The sequence below is a fragment of the Paramormyrops kingsleyae genome, chromosome 11, assembly GCF_048594095.1.
Source record: "Paramormyrops kingsleyae isolate MSU_618 chromosome 11, PKINGS_0.4, whole genome shotgun sequence".
In the NCBI taxonomy this organism is placed as follows: domain Eukaryota; kingdom Metazoa; phylum Chordata; class Actinopteri; order Osteoglossiformes; family Mormyridae; genus Paramormyrops; species Paramormyrops kingsleyae.
Genome location: NC_132807.1, coordinates 3,997,629 through 4,016,615, shown reverse-complemented (window position 1 = coordinate 4,016,615; position 18,987 = coordinate 3,997,629). Strand labels below are relative to the sequence as shown.

Here is an 18,987-nt window from a genome sequence, read left to right as displayed (position 1 = left end):
TCACATGATCATGGTCTGAACTGGCCAGAAGCAGTGAGTGAACTTATCGACCAGCAGGTTTGTGCTATGACACACTGGTTAATCGCTCAGCCGTTTAAATGATAAGATACAAACCACAGCGATGTAATAGGTGTAACCTTAGAGCCAATAATGATCAGTATTGAACTGAACATGGAACGGCTTCATATTAATGATGTAAAACAACATTCTCTAATAAGGAAACTTAGGGCTGTGAACCATGCGTTTTGCCCTCTTCAACCACCCAGGTGCGCCCAGTGCTATCGTGTTATGGAGTCTCTTTCTGTGCACGTCGTCCCTCCTCACCAGCACCACCGGCGAGGATGGGGTGAGCGTGTGCACCCAGGTGCTTACCTCCATTGGCCTGGCAGTGAGGGAGCCCTTCACTGCATCCCTGAGTGGTTCCTCACAAGATCCCATATGAGCACAGATCAAGCTACCAGCCACCTTTGTAACAATGACTTCAAGTAGCAACTTCTAACATATGGCTGAATACTGTTTATTCTGTTGGATCATAGACGGCTATTGACACCCTCCGCCCCAGATTCTAAGTGAATGTGATGTATTGCCATTTACCAGCATTATCAATTACTAAGAAAGCACATTGTGGCTATAATTTAAAATGTCCATAACACAAATGGTCAAACTTTACAGACTAAAGGTGGTTAACATAAGCCTTGGTGAAGAGGATGTTACTATGGAAACAATGCTTTGAGTTTATTTGTTTATTTGCCGCTGTAATCCCTTCTGTCTCATTATAATGTATTTCTTGACAGTTATCACCCCAAAAGCTGTTTTGGCTCTGCAGTATTTTTGTTAATGTTTTTAGACTTGCAGTTATATACAGCATTTTGTTAATATAACCTTAACCATGGCACATAATTACCTGTTAACAGTATTGTGATGCATTCTTTGAAATGGATAAATTGATTAATAGTCACTATATGGTCCAATATTTTGTTTGTCTTATGAGAAATTAGAGCTCAAATGGGTAAAGGCTGGTATCATATCCTGGAACGACCACTTAATGAAATAGTTCTTTTAATTAAATAAGACCTCTGCTCCGTACTCGATTCATCTCCAGTTGAGAGGTGCAGAAAGATGTACATGTGCACGATTCAGTGTTAAACACAATACGTTTTATGAACGTGTAGGAAAATTGTGAGATGGAGATCTGTGCGTTTAGCTATGGGCAGCCTCCCGTCACTTTGTGTGACACGGCCAGAGGGGACCCTGTCTGCCATAAGGCTGAATAGACCCATGGAGTCATGCAGTGTCCATCCTTCAGCAAGGGACAAGACAAAGAGAGACAGAGGACAGTCTAATGTGCTTGGTGACAACACAACGCAGAACTACAGGACTGTCACAGAACATCATCTACCATCCCGCCTCTAAGTCAATTAAACTTGATCCTAATTGTTCATGATTTAAATCCAATACCCCCATTACTCGAAATGCCTTTATCTGTGTAAGCAGGTAGTAATTAGGAAGTCCTTGTTTTAAAGATTGCGTCATGTATTATTCATGAACTTGCTAGCCGTATAGACAGTCCGTATAAACTGTGAGACACAAGATGAATCTGCACCTTTATTGTACTGGGCATTGAAATTAAAATCACCAGTGTACTTCATCAATTCTCCTAATGTGCTGTGAAATCTGTTCTGCTCTGCTTGTCCGAAAAGAGCTAGTAGTCAATACAAATTTTGGTAACACTTTATAATAGTTCCGTAGTTAACAGGTAAATATGCAAGAAGTAAGCAGCAACAAAGGAGTAGTGCTTCATTAACACCTAAATTGGTACTATTAACTACTAAGGAATTATGCTTAATTACTCAATAGGTAATAGTGAACTAATTATTATAGTAGTTCGCTATTACTTCATTAGGAACTATTGAGTATTGCTGGTCTCATTGGGAATTATGTACTAACTATGGATTATTTCTAATAACTACTAGTTCATTACTCATCAATGAATGGTGCTTTTTTTTGGACTAACAGGAACTTACAGGCTACTGTTCTCAGTGGTTTTTCCCATTTTTTTCTTTTGGAATAACAGGCTTGTTTCTTCCTACTTGTTTGTATGACATACAACTTATTCTACAAAATGTTACTGCCTAAAATATGTATACAGTACCTACATTTTAATTATTTAAGTTACCTGTTAACTACGGAACAGTATTATAAAGTATTACCCAAATTTTAATAGGTTCTTAAAGCGGGGCAGCAACGTACTAATAATGTAGTAAAAACTCCTTAATGGTCGCAAAGGTGTGATGATTTTGCATAAATGAAATGCAGAATTTTGCGTTTTAGGTGCTTCTTACCTACTGCGTACAAACACATACATCAAGTATTCAGTCAAAAGTCATTACCACTGACAGTCTGATCTTCCTGTACATTTTCAGAATATTTGTTGTGTGTTTATTCATGTAGGAAATAACTTTCAATGCCAGTTCTTCAGAGCAGGGATTACAACTGCTCTCTACACAATTATACCCAACAAGAATGAAAAATGCTGTGTGACTGGTGCACTTTCCAATAAACTGGACTGCACTGTAACCTGCAGCATCGCTCTCAATGAAACTGCACTGTTTTACGAGTTGCAGTTTGGATCCATATAGTCTTTGTGTCTTTAAGTGAATGTCAATTTCATGGTTTCTTTACTGGTTGGACTGCCAAGACTAAGCAGAGTGACAGTTCTGGATTTGGTGAAAATTCTGGACTCATTTGATTGAAAAGACAGTGACACTGTGTAATCAAGGGAGAAAGAAAATTGTCGAACACATAGATGAAAAAATTATAGACATACTGTATGTATAGCCTACACATCCGTTGATAAGTGTGTATACTTGAAGCCTGAGTAATTCAAATTGAAGCTTTTTCCCATTTATTTAACAATGTTGCTACTATGTGATTTTCGAATCCATTCAAAATGAAATTCAAATACCTACATTAATTGGCTCTGTGCATAATTGCATGGCGTCCACTCATATAACTGCATGTACGGGGTCTACAGATAAATATGCAAAAACCACACAGCGTACCTAGTTGTTTTAGTTTTTAAATTGTAAGGGAGTGTTTAAAATCGACACAGTCGAAAATAAACGCGACGCTGCGGTACCGTATACACTTGTAGCGATTACCTGCAAAACGTTGCAGACCAGCGAAGCGGCACTATAGGCAATGAACTGCGGTTTGTAAATGAGGACAGGCTTGAGGGGACATCGCGTTTTCAGATCTGTCAGCTTTGCTTGGGGGTTCTCACTTGAATAAGTTTGTCTCATGAATTGGCCTTTGTGAAACATGAATATTTAAATTAAAACTGGGGTTCTGTATAGCGATCTTGTTATATCCTGCACGGGGTTCCTCCACAAAAACATACGTCCGTGAGGTTAACCGTCTTGGGTTCAGGTGAGTTGCTGCTTGGTAGAGGTGTTTCATGCATGGCTCCTTCAAACGCACCCCATTCATGCATGCAATTTACGAGTTTCATCGCACCAGTTTATTAGGCTAGTTTGTGAGACTGGCCAACAACACCAAGGTAACAAGCTTTCTGCACAAGAAGTGTAAATATTGACAAGCATCCCAGTTTTATGAATATATATATACATACATATATATATATACACACATACATATATATATATATATATATATATATATATACACACACATATATATATATATATATATACACACATATATATATATACACACATATATATATATATACACACATATATATATATATACACACATATATATATATATACACACATATATATATATATACACACATATATATATATACATACATATATACATACATATATATATGTATATATATATATATATATATGTATGTGTGTATATATATATATATGTGTATATATGTGTGTGTGTGTGTGTGTATATATATATATATATATATGTATATATATATATATATATGTATATATATATATATATGTGTATATATGTGTGTGTGTGTGTGTATATATATATATATATATATATATATATATATATATATATATATATATATATATATATATATATATATATATACACACACACACACACACACACATATACATACACTCACCTAAAGGATTATTAGGAACACCTGTTCAATTTCTCATTAATGCAATTATCTAATCAACCAATCACATGGCAGTTGCTTCAATGCATTTAGGGGTGTGGTCCTGGTCAAGACAATCTCCTGAACGCCGAACTGAATGTCAGAATGGGAAAGAAAGGTGATTTAAGCAATTTTGAGCGTGGCATGGTTGTTGGTGCCAGACGGGCCGGTCTGGGTATTTCACAATCTGCTCAGTTACTGGGATTTTCACACACAACCATTTCTAGGGTTTACAATGAATGGTGTGCAAAGGGAAAAACATCCAGTATGCGGCAGTCCTGTGGGCGAAAATGCCTTGTTGATGCTAGAGGTCAGAGGAGAATGGGCCGACTGATTCAAGCTGATAGAAGAGCAACTTTGACTGAAATAACCACTCGTTACAACCGAGGTATGCAGCAAAGCATTTGTGAAGCCACAACATGCACAACCTTGAGGCGGATGGGCTACAACAGCAGAAGACCCCACCGGGTACCACTGGAATGGAACCGGCCGGCCCGTCTGGCACCAACAACCATGCCACGCTCAAAATTGCTTAAACCACCTTTCTTTCCCATTCTGACATTCAGTTTGGAGTTCAGGAGATTGTCTTGACCAGGACCACACCCCTAAATGCATTGAAGCAACTGCCATGTGATTGGTTGATTAGATAATTGCATTAATGAGAAATTGAACAGGTGTTCCTAATAATCCTTTAGGTGCGTGTGCGTGTGCGATCATTTGAGCTAAAGAGCTGCGTTTACCTGGTACGGGCCATTTGCAGCTTAATTAGTTGCATGTTTAGGGTTAGCGAGATAGATACTTTACTAGTAGCGGGAGGGAAATTGGGTAAATTTACTCTCTCTTCAGTGTCCCCTCAAAAACAAAGCGGTTTAATCCAAATTACAAGAAGGGGCACATATTCCCATCTTGCTAATGATTTAATGGAGCTGAATGACTCTTAGTACTGTCAGACTTATACATGGAGGTATCGGGGCTTGGTGGCTGCGCGCTGCGCTGCTATCCCGGGAGCGACGCGCACTGCGGTTTGTCTTGCCTTCGGCGCTGAACCGTTTCTCAACATCTTCACTGGGAAAGAGAAAGCGGTAGCAGTTTGATGATAACTAGAAAAAATGGTAGTTTGTACAGATACAAATACAGCACATGTACTCCTTTATATCTTGTTGAAAGTGTCACAGTAAAACACTCGGCGATCTCCGAATGTCTAACATAGCATGTAAAACAGAATCTGAGGCAATAGTGCTGGTGTGTTTCAAATCAGAGATGACAGGACCTCCAGCGCAAGTACCGTCGGCAGACGTCGTGAGAAATTACTTTCGTTGCACGGTGTCTGTCTAGCACTTGGGGCAAGCATGCAAGGAAGACTGCCTTTTCCCGCTCGGATGAACCATACGAAGTACGGTTTGTGTGCGGCGCACATATACAGGCAGTATTCGCCTGGATTTCACTGGAATTGGGGTTTGTACCGCCCATAGGCTCCCCCCGGGTACACAGCAGAGCTTGCTTGGGATCTGGGCTGGAGAGCTCCATGCATCCACAAAGGTAAGATGGTGAGTCATTAGATGACATTGCTCCAGGTTCCTCAGCATTAAATATTAACAGTATTTTCATATGGAAGTAACTGATGTAATTTACTCTTTTTATTACTGGGGAATATGCGGCTGTACATTCATTCTTCTCGCAGTATGCTGAAAATCCAGTAACCCAACCGGGAACCTGCTTTTGTTGTAAAATGATAATTAGTTAGCCTATAAAATTACTGTTGCATGGCGTATTAGATTGAGTGAATGCAGATGAACACATCCAACTGAGCATGCAGATAAACAGAAGACGTTATTAAAGATTAAATGAATTGCTTTGATTGCGCTTTTGCAAATTTTAATATGGAAAATTGGAATGGAGTTTTATTCAACACTGTCGAGTGACTATATTCTCACTTCGGCTACTTATGACGAATCTTCATTTAGGCTATTTCACATTAGAACTCTGAGCTTATTTTCAGTTTTGCTAATTGCAAAAGTGGTGGAGGTAATTAACCGTGCCAGTGAAATATATGCATTAATAATGCGAATTTCGCAGTTCACGTGCAGCCTAGAAAGCAAGTCCCTGTTTCTGTAATTATGCGTTAATTCCTGGGAGTTATAATCTACCCTTCAGAATTACCCAACGTGCGGAGTAACCTGTATGTCTATCACGTGCGTTTGTCGTGATTTCCAGATACGTATATTCATAACAGTAGACATAAAAGCGCCGCCTGTTGGAGAGTTACTATAATTATTATATTACTCGGCGTTTAATATGAGGGTGTCTTACCGTGTCGGCTTGCGGTACCAGTGAAATAAGAGAAATTAAACGGAAGGGCATTCGATTATACTACATATATGCTATTGCTGTTATGAAATTTTTTTCGCATGCTACATGTGCTCCGGTGCATCAAGTGAAGTGAAGGCCCTGAATGGTACCTGGTACCAGGACTCAAGTTCATGGACCTTGCAGCTGTCATATCGTTTTATGCTAGGGTTTTGGTACTTTCAGGTGTGAAAAAAACTGCGTTGGTATAAAGAATGCAAAACCCGTAGTCTTAAAAACAAGGTTTGTTGCCAGAGATATGGATATATATTAGTTATAGCATATAATTGATTTTGAACTGCAACCATGCAGTAAACTGGTGAAATATTCAAGCAAATATCTATGCAGAGTATAAGACGTGATTTCTCTGGCTTAAAACTATTTAAAATATTTCTGCCATATGAAGACATGCTTCATAAAAGTATAATAGTAAATAGTAAAGTTAATAGTGAAGGTATGTCCTGTGTAATTTGAGATGGGGAAAGGTGCATTTTAATAACCTGTTACTTATTTAGTTACCGCCCCTGGGCAATCCATATGAACCGGTATAACAGAAGGTCTGTATAATAAGTTGGCTGAAATCTTGGCAAAGTGAGCCGTGGCGAGATGTCTCTGTCTATAAAAGTATGAAACGTGGACGTTTGCACTTGTAAAAGAAAGTGCTGTGAAGACTCTGTAGGCAATCTTTTAAGCAAGTGCCCCTCAGATGAAACAGTCAAAACATACAGAATTTACGGTTTAAAAAACGTATATAACCGACCTCGTGTGTAATATTGAAAATGCACTCTTCCAAGTCGGATGAAACGTGAAACCTGGCCGGGTGGGGTGCGGTGGAGGGTAAAGACTGGGATTCCCACCGGAGGATTGTGGGCTGTGCCTCCCAAACAGCCCCGGTAAGGGACGTTTCGCAATTTTTTTTTCCCCGAAAGTTGAACTCCCTCACCCTGATCTGAGAAGGAGAGCTTCATACACTAAGATCAAGTTAGGTGCTGCTACTGAAAAAAATGCACTCATGCAGGTGCTTTAAACCCTCCGTGATTTTTGCAGTGGAAATAACGCAACGGATTGCCCGTCGTTTTCGTTGATCTAATCAGAGAGAGGAAACGAGGGCCACCCCGAGCTGGATGGATGGTTATGGGGAAAGGAGCAAGACCTTCACTGCGGGCAGTCTCCCAGTTCGCCGTACTGCTCATTTACATCTGCCCTTCAGGTAAGGTAAAGGTTTTAATTCCCTTAATGATTAATGGATTTCTTCAAAGGAAAATTCAAGTGTAATATATACCAGTTTTAAGTGTCTGCTGATTTCTCCGCGAATCTGCATTATCTCTCTGCGTTTACTTAGTCAGGGATGGGAGGACTGGAGGAGATTTCTGTGGAAAATTATTTACGTTTAACAGGTTTGTGTTTAACAGCGGCTTAATATAAAAATAATACTTTTAATGCACGTAAACTGAAGATGTCATCCAGGAGAGTTGTAATTGTGAACATTAACTAAAATAACGTTGTATCGATTTTTTATCTTTAACCTGTAGAGGTGAAGCCAGCTGTAACATTGTACTGAAGGCAGCTTGTTTACGAAACCTTGGCAGATTGCAGCAGACCATCCTGCTGTAACAAAGATTACATTTATGAATGATTTTCTGTTTGTACTGTTAGTGGTACCAGCAAGTGTAAAGGTCAGATTGTTTTAATCTTCTATTATTATTATTATTTATTATTATTATTATTATTATTATTATTATTATTACAACAGATTTATACCGCGCTTTTCTAAACCTCTGAAGAAATTGCGGTGGAGAGATGCTGATAATGGGTTCGCAACATGCGTTAGCTCCTTTCAGATCAAGTTAGAGCTAAAAACTGAGTTCGGAGGATTTGTGTGGATACGAAGCGAAAACACCCAATGGTACAACAGAGGTGATGAATTGCTCCGTTATTTAAAGTCAGGATCTTATTACACCTTCAGTCAGCCTTGAGTTGCAGATGGAGATTTCGGCTGTTGGCTTAAACAGTGCAATCCAGCCTGCCAGGGGGCTTCTCCCCAAATTAATGGAGCAAGATACTGCACAGCATTGTGGGTAATACGGTGAGGATTTATTACAGATGATAATGTGTTAAAAAGATGGGGTTCTTCGTATCAGCAGAAAATGTTATTGATTTAAATGCATTTTAGCAGCGCGCTGGGGAATTTCTGCTGTTAATTGGGTTTTTAACAGAATTGACTCCGCTGTTGGCTACAAACTGTAGTGGCCAGATTAATATCTTCTGTCCACTTTGGTTAACAGCATAGGAAAGCATTGCTAGAATGTCTCTGGTTATACTGATTAGGAAAGTAAAAGGGAATGGGAATGTAGGTCTTTAAGGAGACTGTCAGGGTCTGCCTGCCATGTGCCTGCCTCAAAATAAGTCTTTATTGTCATATGTACAATGAAACTCTGTACTTGACTTAATCTTTTTATACTGGACTAATTTATTGCTGTCTTGGTGCCTTAAATAAGAAATGATACTGCCTCTATTCTTAAAATGAAGGCAGATGGATATAGTAGTACATACCAAAAAAAAAAGTACCAATTTCTACCTTTGAGGATGCAATTACTTGTCACTGAGGCTGTATCCTTAAGGGTCTGCCTATCGCTCCCTAACTGTAGATAAATGGACTGCGAGGAACATTTTTGTACCATTGGGGGTACATTAATGCTGTTTGCACCTTGGGGAACAAAACTGTACCAGGACTGTACCCTGCATGTTTCTGACAGTATACATAATCACACATACATACACTCATTATTACTTTTCTTGTTGGGTTATTGCTGTTCCTCCTCTCTCTCACTTCCCGTTTCCCTCTGCAGACCTCATCCTTGAGCAGATCTGTAGTTTCCTCCCTTCACGTACAGTATGTTTATCTCCACAGTGAGCCTGCAGTGTAAGATCCTGAGGTGCAACTCGGAGTTCTGGGCCTCAGCCGCCAGCTCAGGGCCCGGGGAGTTCTGCGCGGCGCTGAGGGCGTATGATGCATGTGTGCGGCGCACGGCACGTGCCTGCCGCGGTGACCTGACTTACCACTCTGCGCAGCACGGTGTCGAGGACCTGATGGGACAGCACAACTGCTCCCGAGAGGCAGCCTCGCCACCTTCCCGTGCCCGCACCCCGGCCTCGCCCCCTTCCCGTGCCCCTGCCCCGCCCCCTCTTCCATCCCCTGACAGCCAGGAGCGCTCCGACGGCCCAGAGGTGTGCCACTACGAGCGTAGCCTCCTGCTTCACGGTGCGCCACCTAACTACACGCACTGCGGCTTCTTCGGGGACCCGCACCTACGCACCTTCAGCGATGACTTCCACACCTGCAGGGTGGAGGGGGCGTGGCCTCTCATCCACAACAAGTACCTCTCCGTCCAGGTGACCAACACACCTGTGCTGCCTGGGGCTGTTGCTACAGCCACCAGTAAGGTGAGGAGGTATTGCTGTCATGCTGCATACTGAAGTCACCTAATCCCACTCACTGAAATGACCGAATCCCACTCACTGAAATGACCGAATCCCACTCACTGAAATGACCGAATCCCACTCACTGAAATGACCGAATCCCACTCACTGAAATGACCGAATCCCACTCACTGAAATGACCGAATCCCACTCACTGAAATCACCCAACCGCACTCGCTGACTGTTTTCACTCCTAATGTACATTTATAAAGATAAATCATGAACTTCCATGTTTCAGGGACCTCCAGAAGAGGTCTGTGGTCAGTCTTTCATTGAACGAGGAGCTGGGCTCTCTGCACTACTCTCTGTCTGTAACCATTATTGTGGGCACTGCAGGGGACAAAACCTTTCATTAGGAGGGTCTGATGGGGCAAACTGCCAGCTCCAGGTTTTATAGGAACTGAGCACATGATCAGTCCATCGATGCCAGTCACAGATTCTGGTCCTGGTTGCCTAGTCTGCTATTGCTCCATTTCTCCTGTCACTGCCCATTAGATTTTGAGTAGCGATGCCTGCAATTATGGTAGAGACATGAACGAATAGAGAGAACAAAGAAAGATTTTAAATGTCTGTGGGGACCAAGGCAAGACATGCCTGTTGAGGTCTTTAAAGAAAGATGTTTTATTTCAAACAAATGCATTTAAATAATTAAAACAAACATGTATACTAATAGTTACACTTCTCCCTTCAAACAGCTAACCATCATATTCAAGAACTTCCAGGAATGTGTAGACCAGAAGATGTACCATGCTGAGACGGATGAGCTTCCAGCGGCATTTGCAGACGGCTCCAAGAACGGAGGTGACCAGCATGGGGCCAGCGCATTGGCCATTCTGGAGAAAGTTCCGGGTCAACACGTGGAGATCCAGGCGCGGTACATCGGCACCACCATTGTGGTCCGACAGGTAGGCCGCTACTTGACGTTTGCCGTGCGGATGCCAGAGGAGGTGGTGAACTCGCTGGAGGAGAGGGACGAGCAGGACCTGTACCTCTGCCGGGACGGCTGCCCACTCAGCCAGCGCATCGGCTTCGGCGCCGCCGCGGTCCAGGCTGACAATGGCCACGCCCCCACCAGCAAAACGGGCTTCACCTACATGTCAGCCACAGCCACGTGCAAGGAGCACCTCCCTGTTCAAGATCTCTACTTCCAGTCCTGCGTCTTTGACCTCCTCACATCTGGAGATGTCAGTTTCACTATGGCGGCTTATTACGCTCTTGAGGATGCGAAAGTGCTCCATTCGGACAAGAGCAAACATCACATCTTTGAAGCCGCGTGGAAAACGGGCAGCTCTGCACCAGGAACGCACACTGGCTATTCACTGTCCTCTGCCAGCCTCCTGTTGTTTGTCTTGTGTATCCAGGGCTGACTCACATATCCATAGTCACTCACCTCCATCGCCCTTCATTCTGCCGCCAGTGGGCCGAACCTACAGAAGGTCCCTCTCACCTGATCATACCTCTGCTGGTAGAGTGTCATTCAGTCATTTCTGGAGTCTTCAAGTACAGCCCTACAGACCAGCTTATCAGATCATCTATCAGTGCATTGTCATTTCAGAGCCACACATGACCTCTACCTGAAGTTCTGGAGAACTTCATCTACTAGTAGTCTGTGTTGCATTACCATTTTTTCCTAAAGAACCACCACCCTGGTGTGGGTCTCCAGAGGAATGAGGAGATGCCGCAGACATGTCCTGCGCTGGCATCCCATTCAGAGAAGAAAAACACCAATATGCCTGTAGACAGGATGTTTCTAGCAAGTAGTTGGAATCAGGGAGATCCTCCAGAAAAACTGTTTCAAAAATTTGCAGCATTCAGCTTTTCTGGCTCATTAATATTTTGTGGGTGCTGTGACTTAATAATGTTATCATTATTATTTATTAAATGGGACAGTGAATTCTCTGTTCACATTACAGAAACAACCAGGGTATACAAGTATGTAATATGTCAAGTCAGAAGTGGTTTATTTTACAGGACTATTTATATCTAATTACTATGAGTCATGAACAACAGTGTCGTTTTAGACCAAGAAGTCCTGGGCCTAAAATAAGAGGTGTATTTAATTCCTTGATGAAAAAGTTCCTTTGCTAATGTCTTCTGAGTGTAAGTACACCCATATGCCCTCTGCTCCAACACTGTATTACCGTCAATGTCTGTCTTACTTGTGGCCAGTTTCCTGTAGATGAATGTTTTAAAAATCTGGGGATGTGGCTGTTCAGAGACGGGGTTCAGTCCGGACAAAGTGCTGAGTGCGGCTCCCAGCAGTAATATAGATCCCTGGCTCAATGCTGGGCTGAGGCTGCTCTCTAACCCTGAGCTGAAGATACCAGTATGGCCAGACCGTTAAATGTGAAGAGCAGAACGTGACTGTGAATCTGCGGATCTGGCCGTGCTGTTGGACTGGCTGGGGATCGTGTGTCTCTGTGGACCAATGGATTACTGGGGTAAAAGCTTCTCAAGAGAAGATCTGTTTCCAGACAACTAAGCCAGGGCTTGAGGGAGGTGGACTGGTGCCTTTGGGTTTGGCCTAGATGGACGTTCTGATGGTGCAGGTAACCTGAAGGGACCATGAAATGAGAGAGATGGAAATTCTCTGATTTTAATGGTGGTAGTTAATTTCACACTCTGGAGAGCCGCACCTTCGACACATTGTTACTAATTCCTTGAACACCATTCTGCCCCATGGGGATGGGGGGGGGGGGAGACTAGCAGAGGTGCCGATAAGGTGTTAAAAGATGTTGGCTCTTGTTTATGTGTCATGATGTCAGTCTTCTCCAAGACTGTCTCAGCTCGTGTTGTACAGGTACACACAAGGCTGATCTCAGCAGCTTCTACTAACAGAAATGCACTGAAGGTCATTTGAGCTATGCTGCTGATCCTGGATTTTTTTATTTTTTTTTTCCTGGCTAATATCTCTCTCCCTGTCGAAGCTGCCAAGGCAACTCGTCCTCAGCTCGCGAGCGGATTCCTGAAGAACAACAAGCACTTGTACGCGAGAACCACTTTACATAACTTACAGCATCAAAAAAAAAATACAAACTGTCAGACAGCATCTCGTGAACTGATTACGAGCAGCGAGAGCACGGCGCAGGTTTGCTGGCCTGGTTTGGGAAAGTTAGTCCAACACGACTCACCTCAAAGCGGCTTTGCTGCGATAATGCACTGTCCGCAAATAAGCGTATAAAATGTGTGGTTGTACGAAAGGCCAAGAACAATGAATTATTGTTAGGCTGTTCTTTTGGGGTTTTGTATGAGGGGTGAGGAGGTAAGTATTATTTTTTATTTAAGTACGATTTGTGAAAATATGAATGTTGCAGACTTGCATGCTGCCAGAAAGACTGTCCCTAGATCCTGGGTAGTGCACTATAATAGTGATGTGTTCCTGTCAGCCATACTTTGGCTAACTGTGGCGTGATGGGTCAGGAGGCCGGAACAACCTCCCTACCTGGGAATAAAAGGGCAGATGAGGCCACATGCGGACGTTTGCTTCTCACCGAACAGTGAAAACAGAATGGAAAAACCGTGTGCTGCGACTCACTCTTACACTACAAACGCACTTTATGTTTCACTAGGAAAAGAGGACTAACAAGAACCAGATCAGAACATGTTTGTATTGTGACACCCGATAATACTGTACATTATTTATTGTGAAGCTGTATTTTATGCTGACAGTGTGTGATATAATATGATATGCCAGTTGTCTTCAAATCGTAAACCCTCCAGCTATATTGTCGCATATCAAATATTAAAGAGTGATCAGTAAAGAGAGTGAAATTTATACTGTAAGCTGTGAAAATTCAGTGTTGATTTAATAGGTCAACCGGTCGGCGTTCTTTAGCTGTTTATGGGGGGGAAAAAATGTTGATTGCCGTATAACATAGTTTGCACACACTGGACTCGCATTCATGTTTGTGGATTTTTCCTGCAAGCTTGTGTATTTCAGCATTGAGTATTCATTTATGTATGACACGTGGGAACTGACATGTTTATGAAATTTGTAGATTAAAAAATGTCACATACACTAAGACAGTGCTGTTTAGGTAATCAGTGTCATCTGAAATTCTAATGGCTGTTTAATGCTTTAAATGTTTAACATAAAAAAGCAATTTTTTGGGGAAAATAACCATTTGTGATAGAAATATATAATCACTCTGTACAGTCTGGTTTTGTTTTTACGTCTTATTGTGGAAAGGTTTAACTAGAAGGAGTAAAGATTGTCACACAGTTGTGAAATGGTCTGTTTCTTTATATCATACAGTTTGTATGTAAATGTTAACAAGCCCATCGTTAATATGACTCAAAAAATATATGGTGAGGACAATACGCCATCTAGTGGCCGTAATTCATAATTATCACTCCATTGAAATTGAACATTGCTACTTTTGTCTTGTACAGAACAAAACAGAAGTTGTACCGTACATAAAGGGAAGCGTATGTGTGATCGTGATTTGCAAAACTTAGAAGTGAACATGCTTTTGGTGTTCATTATGGAATCTCTCCACAAATGCTTTTAAAAAATTACTCTAAATAGCACCCGGTTTGCACTGGTTTACCGGTTACGTTTATTCACCATAAATTAATTAGATGGATTTAACTGTACCGTAATCTGCGGATCAGAATGATAAGACCATCATAAGACGCACGACGTACCGTTTTAGTTCTGCTCCATATGAGTACTGCTCGGTTTTAAGACATAAATTCTCCTTCAACAACCTAAACCTGAAGCATTACAATAAACATGACGACATGTCCTATATTGGCTTATATCCTTACATATATATGGGAGATAACGCGTTAACACGCAGCCCGGAGCTGTTTCATCTGTTTCTTCCCCAGTAACGCAGCATCGGCGGCTTCGTCCTTTTTTAATCCACGTTTATCCGCAGCACATCCGGACCCGGCGCGGCAGGTCCGGGTTTAGCTGGATTAGCGCGGCCTATTATTAACCATCCATCCAAATAAACCCACTGGGGAGGGGAGATCGCGTCGGGGAGGATCGCGGAGTGAGTTGGCGAAAACCCGGAGCGGACTTCAGTGCTGTAATGGGACTTGTTATTATTTAAAGTGGCCTTAGACTGAGTCACCTTTTCAGGGGCATGGGAAATGACTTTAGTGACCCAACGACGGTGATTTAACAGCTGCTTGCTTGTGCGGTACGGTGGCTCGTCAGTTACCATTTAAATCCTAATCATATTGCGAATTTAGCAAAATGGTCGCCATATAGGTTATAACCTACGCAAAGCGAATCGACCGTAAGGACATCCAAAATGCCGGTCCCGCTTCGCATCTGCTTGGCGTTTGCTTTTGCGTTGACTGTGGCTGCGCATGGGGAGCTGCGCACCACGCCGGCCGAAAGCTTACGGCCGAACCGAACGGCGAGCATCCCGGAGCCGCAGCGGCCGCGGAACGGCACGGGCGGTGCGCCGACCGTCGGAGCGCACATCCCCCCCTTCCTGGGCGACCTGGCCACCCTTAGGGCTTTCGGCGTCATCATCTGCGTCTCTGCCGTCTTCCTGATCACCTGCCTGGTCGTCAAGGTTTACAGGTAACAGCACGGCCGGATCTTTATTTTCACTTATTTAATCGGGGATGCACATAACTGGTACGCAAGTACGCATCGGCTGTGTAAGTGATACGCGCGGCATATTTATTTTGTGTGCATTCGTGCTAAGACAAGAAATTATCGCTTATTTTAACCTTTATACGGCGAAAGAATTACAAATTAGCCACATAAAGGTTAAGTTGCATGATAATTTTATGTGCATCCCTGTGTATAATGTCCATGCTCATCTCCATCATTTTCCAGGTGAGAGGCGCAGTGACAACGTGTCTGGTATTTTCCTATTTAATATCAATAATGCAATTTAGTGATATTTTAGTTTTGTTTTATTTAGTAACTAAAAATGGACGCGATATGTATAATAGTTGAGTATTTTTGGTAAGACAAATTCTGGAAGGTATTGGATGCTCTTCATCGTTTTAAAAGGGGGGGGGGATTTCAGTGGGGTAGGGAGCATCGGAACAATTTCTCAAAATGGAGGGTTTACTGGTTTTAAATAATGGGTTCTAAATATTCTTATGGCAAATTAATGTTATTACATTATAAACCTAAAATTAGCTGCATCAAAAGTGTTGGGGTAGTTTGCAAACCCTACAGACTATCTACAAGGTAATAAAACTGTCACATAGGTGTAAATGCATGTGCGCACTTGTCTGGAATCAAAAATCTCAGGACAGCCAGCTGACCAAAGTTGACAGCCCTGTATTGAAGTGAAATTGTGTGGATGCTTCCTTTTGTCTGAAGGTCTGGGAGGAAGGTGGGGAAAACGCGGCGGTACGACATCATCACCACGCCGGCGGAGCGTATCGAGATGGCGCCTTTAAATGAGGAGAACGAAGATGAGGAGGACTCGACCCTCTTCGATATCAAGTACAGGTGTGCCACTCGCCTCAGTCTCCATCAGGCAGCTGATGGGTTAGTCATATCGCTAATGCTGAGGTGCACTGTGCAGTCTCATTTCATAAATGCATTACTGCTCAAATGACCTTTTCTCACATGTTGTCATTTTCCCCAGGAGGTACTACAATTCGTTTCCCTTTCTATTTTTAAACGTGGGGGAAAAATTCATAATGTGTCTTTAGATGATCAGATGCAATGTCAATAAAAGTGGCTTTGGGAAAGTAATTGAAACGTGAGGAAGCCCAGGTTGTTCATGCAATGAGAAATACTTGAGGCGAAAAGACCTCGTCTTAGTGAAGTGGTTGTCCTGCTCTTGAGTTGGGAACTGCACATATGAGGCTGAAGTTGGAGACTTTCCACCTGGAAGAGCAAATTAGGTCTGTGGGTGGTCTGTTGGTAGCACTGTACTTTTATAGAGAGCTCAAGTATTGATAGCTAATTCGATCTTGATCATGCTTTTACACTAATTAGAATACAAGCAGTGCTGGAAATCATGGTAGATTCTCTGCATTTCAGTGTTGAATCACTAGTGCATAGGTGGGACCTGTAATACTTAAACCCAGCTTAATAGGTGTACATTTTCAATTATAGATTCATCATTAGCTCATTATTCTGTTCTCCATTTACAACAATGACCGTATAATTAAACTGCCCCCAGAAGTTGAAGCATAACTTAATGTGCTGTATACCGGTGCTGTAGATGTTAATAAAGGTTCTTTTCAGTCAAGCTTTCTTATTTCTAGTGAGGCCCTCATTCTAATCATCACAGAGAACTCAAATATGTAAAACTGTTCAGAGATTTAAATCTTAGCTTGTGTAAGTATATGTCTACCTGTCTGACACTAAAGAGGTCTCCATTACAGTTTGCAGTGCTTGACTGATTTTATTTGTTTTTCCCCTGCCAGGTGAAGACCACTGTAACACTGGATATAGTATGTACAATCTATGTACAGTTACACGACTGTTTCTGCAGGGATTGTTAAAAAAAAAAAGGACAATCAGTTTCTTCAGTTTACTTGCTCCTTTCCCTCTCATTCTAATCTTAACCACTAGGCTACTGGAGACATCTCTCTGATCTTCAGAAGAATCATTATATTTTCTTTCGTACATAATGCGGTTCTTCCAGTGTTGGAGCTGTTGATATGGGTGATCTACTGGACTTCACATTTGTAGGTCTATCAGTGTGTGCTTGTAGGCGTTTTAGGAGGAGGTATGCTCAAGCAACTAGAGGAGGCAGGACCAAGACATCTGATTGGTTGGTCCTGCCTCCTTTAGTCGCTTGAACCCACCTTGTCTACAATCTGATTGGTTATATCTCCAAGCCAATTATTTTTCATTCTGCCCTCAGAACATTTTTGTGTAAGTAAACTTCCCATTAGCTCCGTGTGTGTTGTGTGAAACAGAAGTTCTATCTTAATGCTATGAATCAGTTACTGTTACGCCAGAGTGTTTTAGAGGGGATTTAAGTTTCCCTATGGCAAGAACACTTTGTGTATCATTAACTATGATCTTCAGAAGCCATACTTCTTATTTTCTTCTTATTTTGAATGTAATGTTATCGTGGTTTTATTTTCCTTTAGAACTCCATAATCCAGACTGATTCTTCAGTTGTTGTGACCTTCTAGCTGTATGATATTCTGTAATATTACTGAGATCCTGTGTTGAAACTAGCCATGCCACTGCCGTTTTGGGCACCATAGATTCAGGAACTTCTTTCTAGTAAATATTCGCCGCTGTCACCTGTGTCAGCTTAAAAGTATTTTTTACCAAAACACTGAGTGTTTGCAATGTGCAAAGCTGCCATTTTGATTCACAATGTCATGATCTTTACTGGAACAGAGGAGTTTAGCATCCTAATTGTAGTTAGTCTGATTTTAAATGTCCTGCATGGCCCCTATGCCTGGTGAAATGTATGCAATCCTGTCTCTAACATGGGAAACGACATTGTATGACTACAGAACATACATATATACAGCCTTTTTATTGTATAGATGGTAGCTCCAGCAATGTAGGTGTAAGAGTATTAAGCTAATAAACTGTGCAACTCTGCACTGTGACATAAGTACTGCTGTCTTGAGATGTTTCTCAATATGCATACTTCACCATTCTTATGATCTTGTGTATCCATTTCTTCATGATCTTACATTGCAGAGGATGAGTTCCAATATTAAGAACAGAAGTACAGAGGACAGTAAATAACCCCAGATGTCATTCTCGCCTTGCCCTATATATCAAGGATGCATCGGGTGCATCCTCGCCAAACAAGACCAATCCTATGAGTCATTGCGTCCCAAGTTGGTTCTTAGGAGGCATGTTAGCATGACCGGCCTTGCCAAGACCGCAAGTATGTTCTTGGCATTGAGAAATACCTTTGGGTGTGTGGTTAGGATGCAGCCTGTGATCAGAGGGTTGCTAGTTCAAATCCTAGGGTTGGTAGAGAGGTTTCACTTTTGGGTGCCTGAGCAAGGACCTAAACCCCGAATTGCTTGAGGAATTAGCTGGTCCTTCTTTCTAAAGTGTTGCTTTGGATAAAAAGCATCTGCAA

General features: G+C 42.0%; 2 protein-coding genes across 9 annotated transcripts in view; both read left to right on the top strand.

The window, feature by feature from the left end:
* LOC111845035 (repulsive guidance molecule A-like) overlaps positions 1 to 14,215 on the top strand; it is a 38,542-nt gene extending 24,327 nt beyond the window's left edge. Inside the window, exons 1-5 of one of the 8 annotated variants that reach the window (XM_072717852.1) lie at positions 4,926 to 5,181; positions 5,632 to 5,698; positions 7,600 to 7,715; positions 9,417 to 9,949; positions 10,681 to 14,215. In XM_072717852.1, the coding sequence (XP_072573953.1) occupies positions 5,118 to 5,181; positions 5,632 to 5,698; positions 7,600 to 7,715; positions 9,417 to 9,949; positions 10,681 to 11,352 (1,452 nt within the window). In that variant the 5' untranslated portion in view covers positions 4,926 to 5,117 and the 3' untranslated portion in view covers positions 11,353 to 14,215. The other 7 variants (XM_072717854.1, XM_072717855.1, XM_072717853.1 and 4 more) reach the window with 7 other exon arrangements.
* A 303-nt stretch (positions 14,216 to 14,518) lies between these two features.
* Positions 14,519 to 18,504, top strand: LOC111845036 (membrane protein FAM174B-like). The gene is made up of 3 exons (XM_023814090.2): positions 14,519 to 15,527; positions 16,287 to 16,418; positions 17,348 to 18,504. Exons 1-3 carry the CDS (start codon positions 15,250 to 15,252, stop codon positions 17,349 to 17,351), a joined length of 414 nt encoding a protein of 137 aa, XP_023669858.2. The 5' UTR covers positions 14,519 to 15,249; the 3' UTR covers positions 17,352 to 18,504.
* The last annotated feature ends 483 nt before the right edge of the window (positions 18,505 to 18,987 follow it).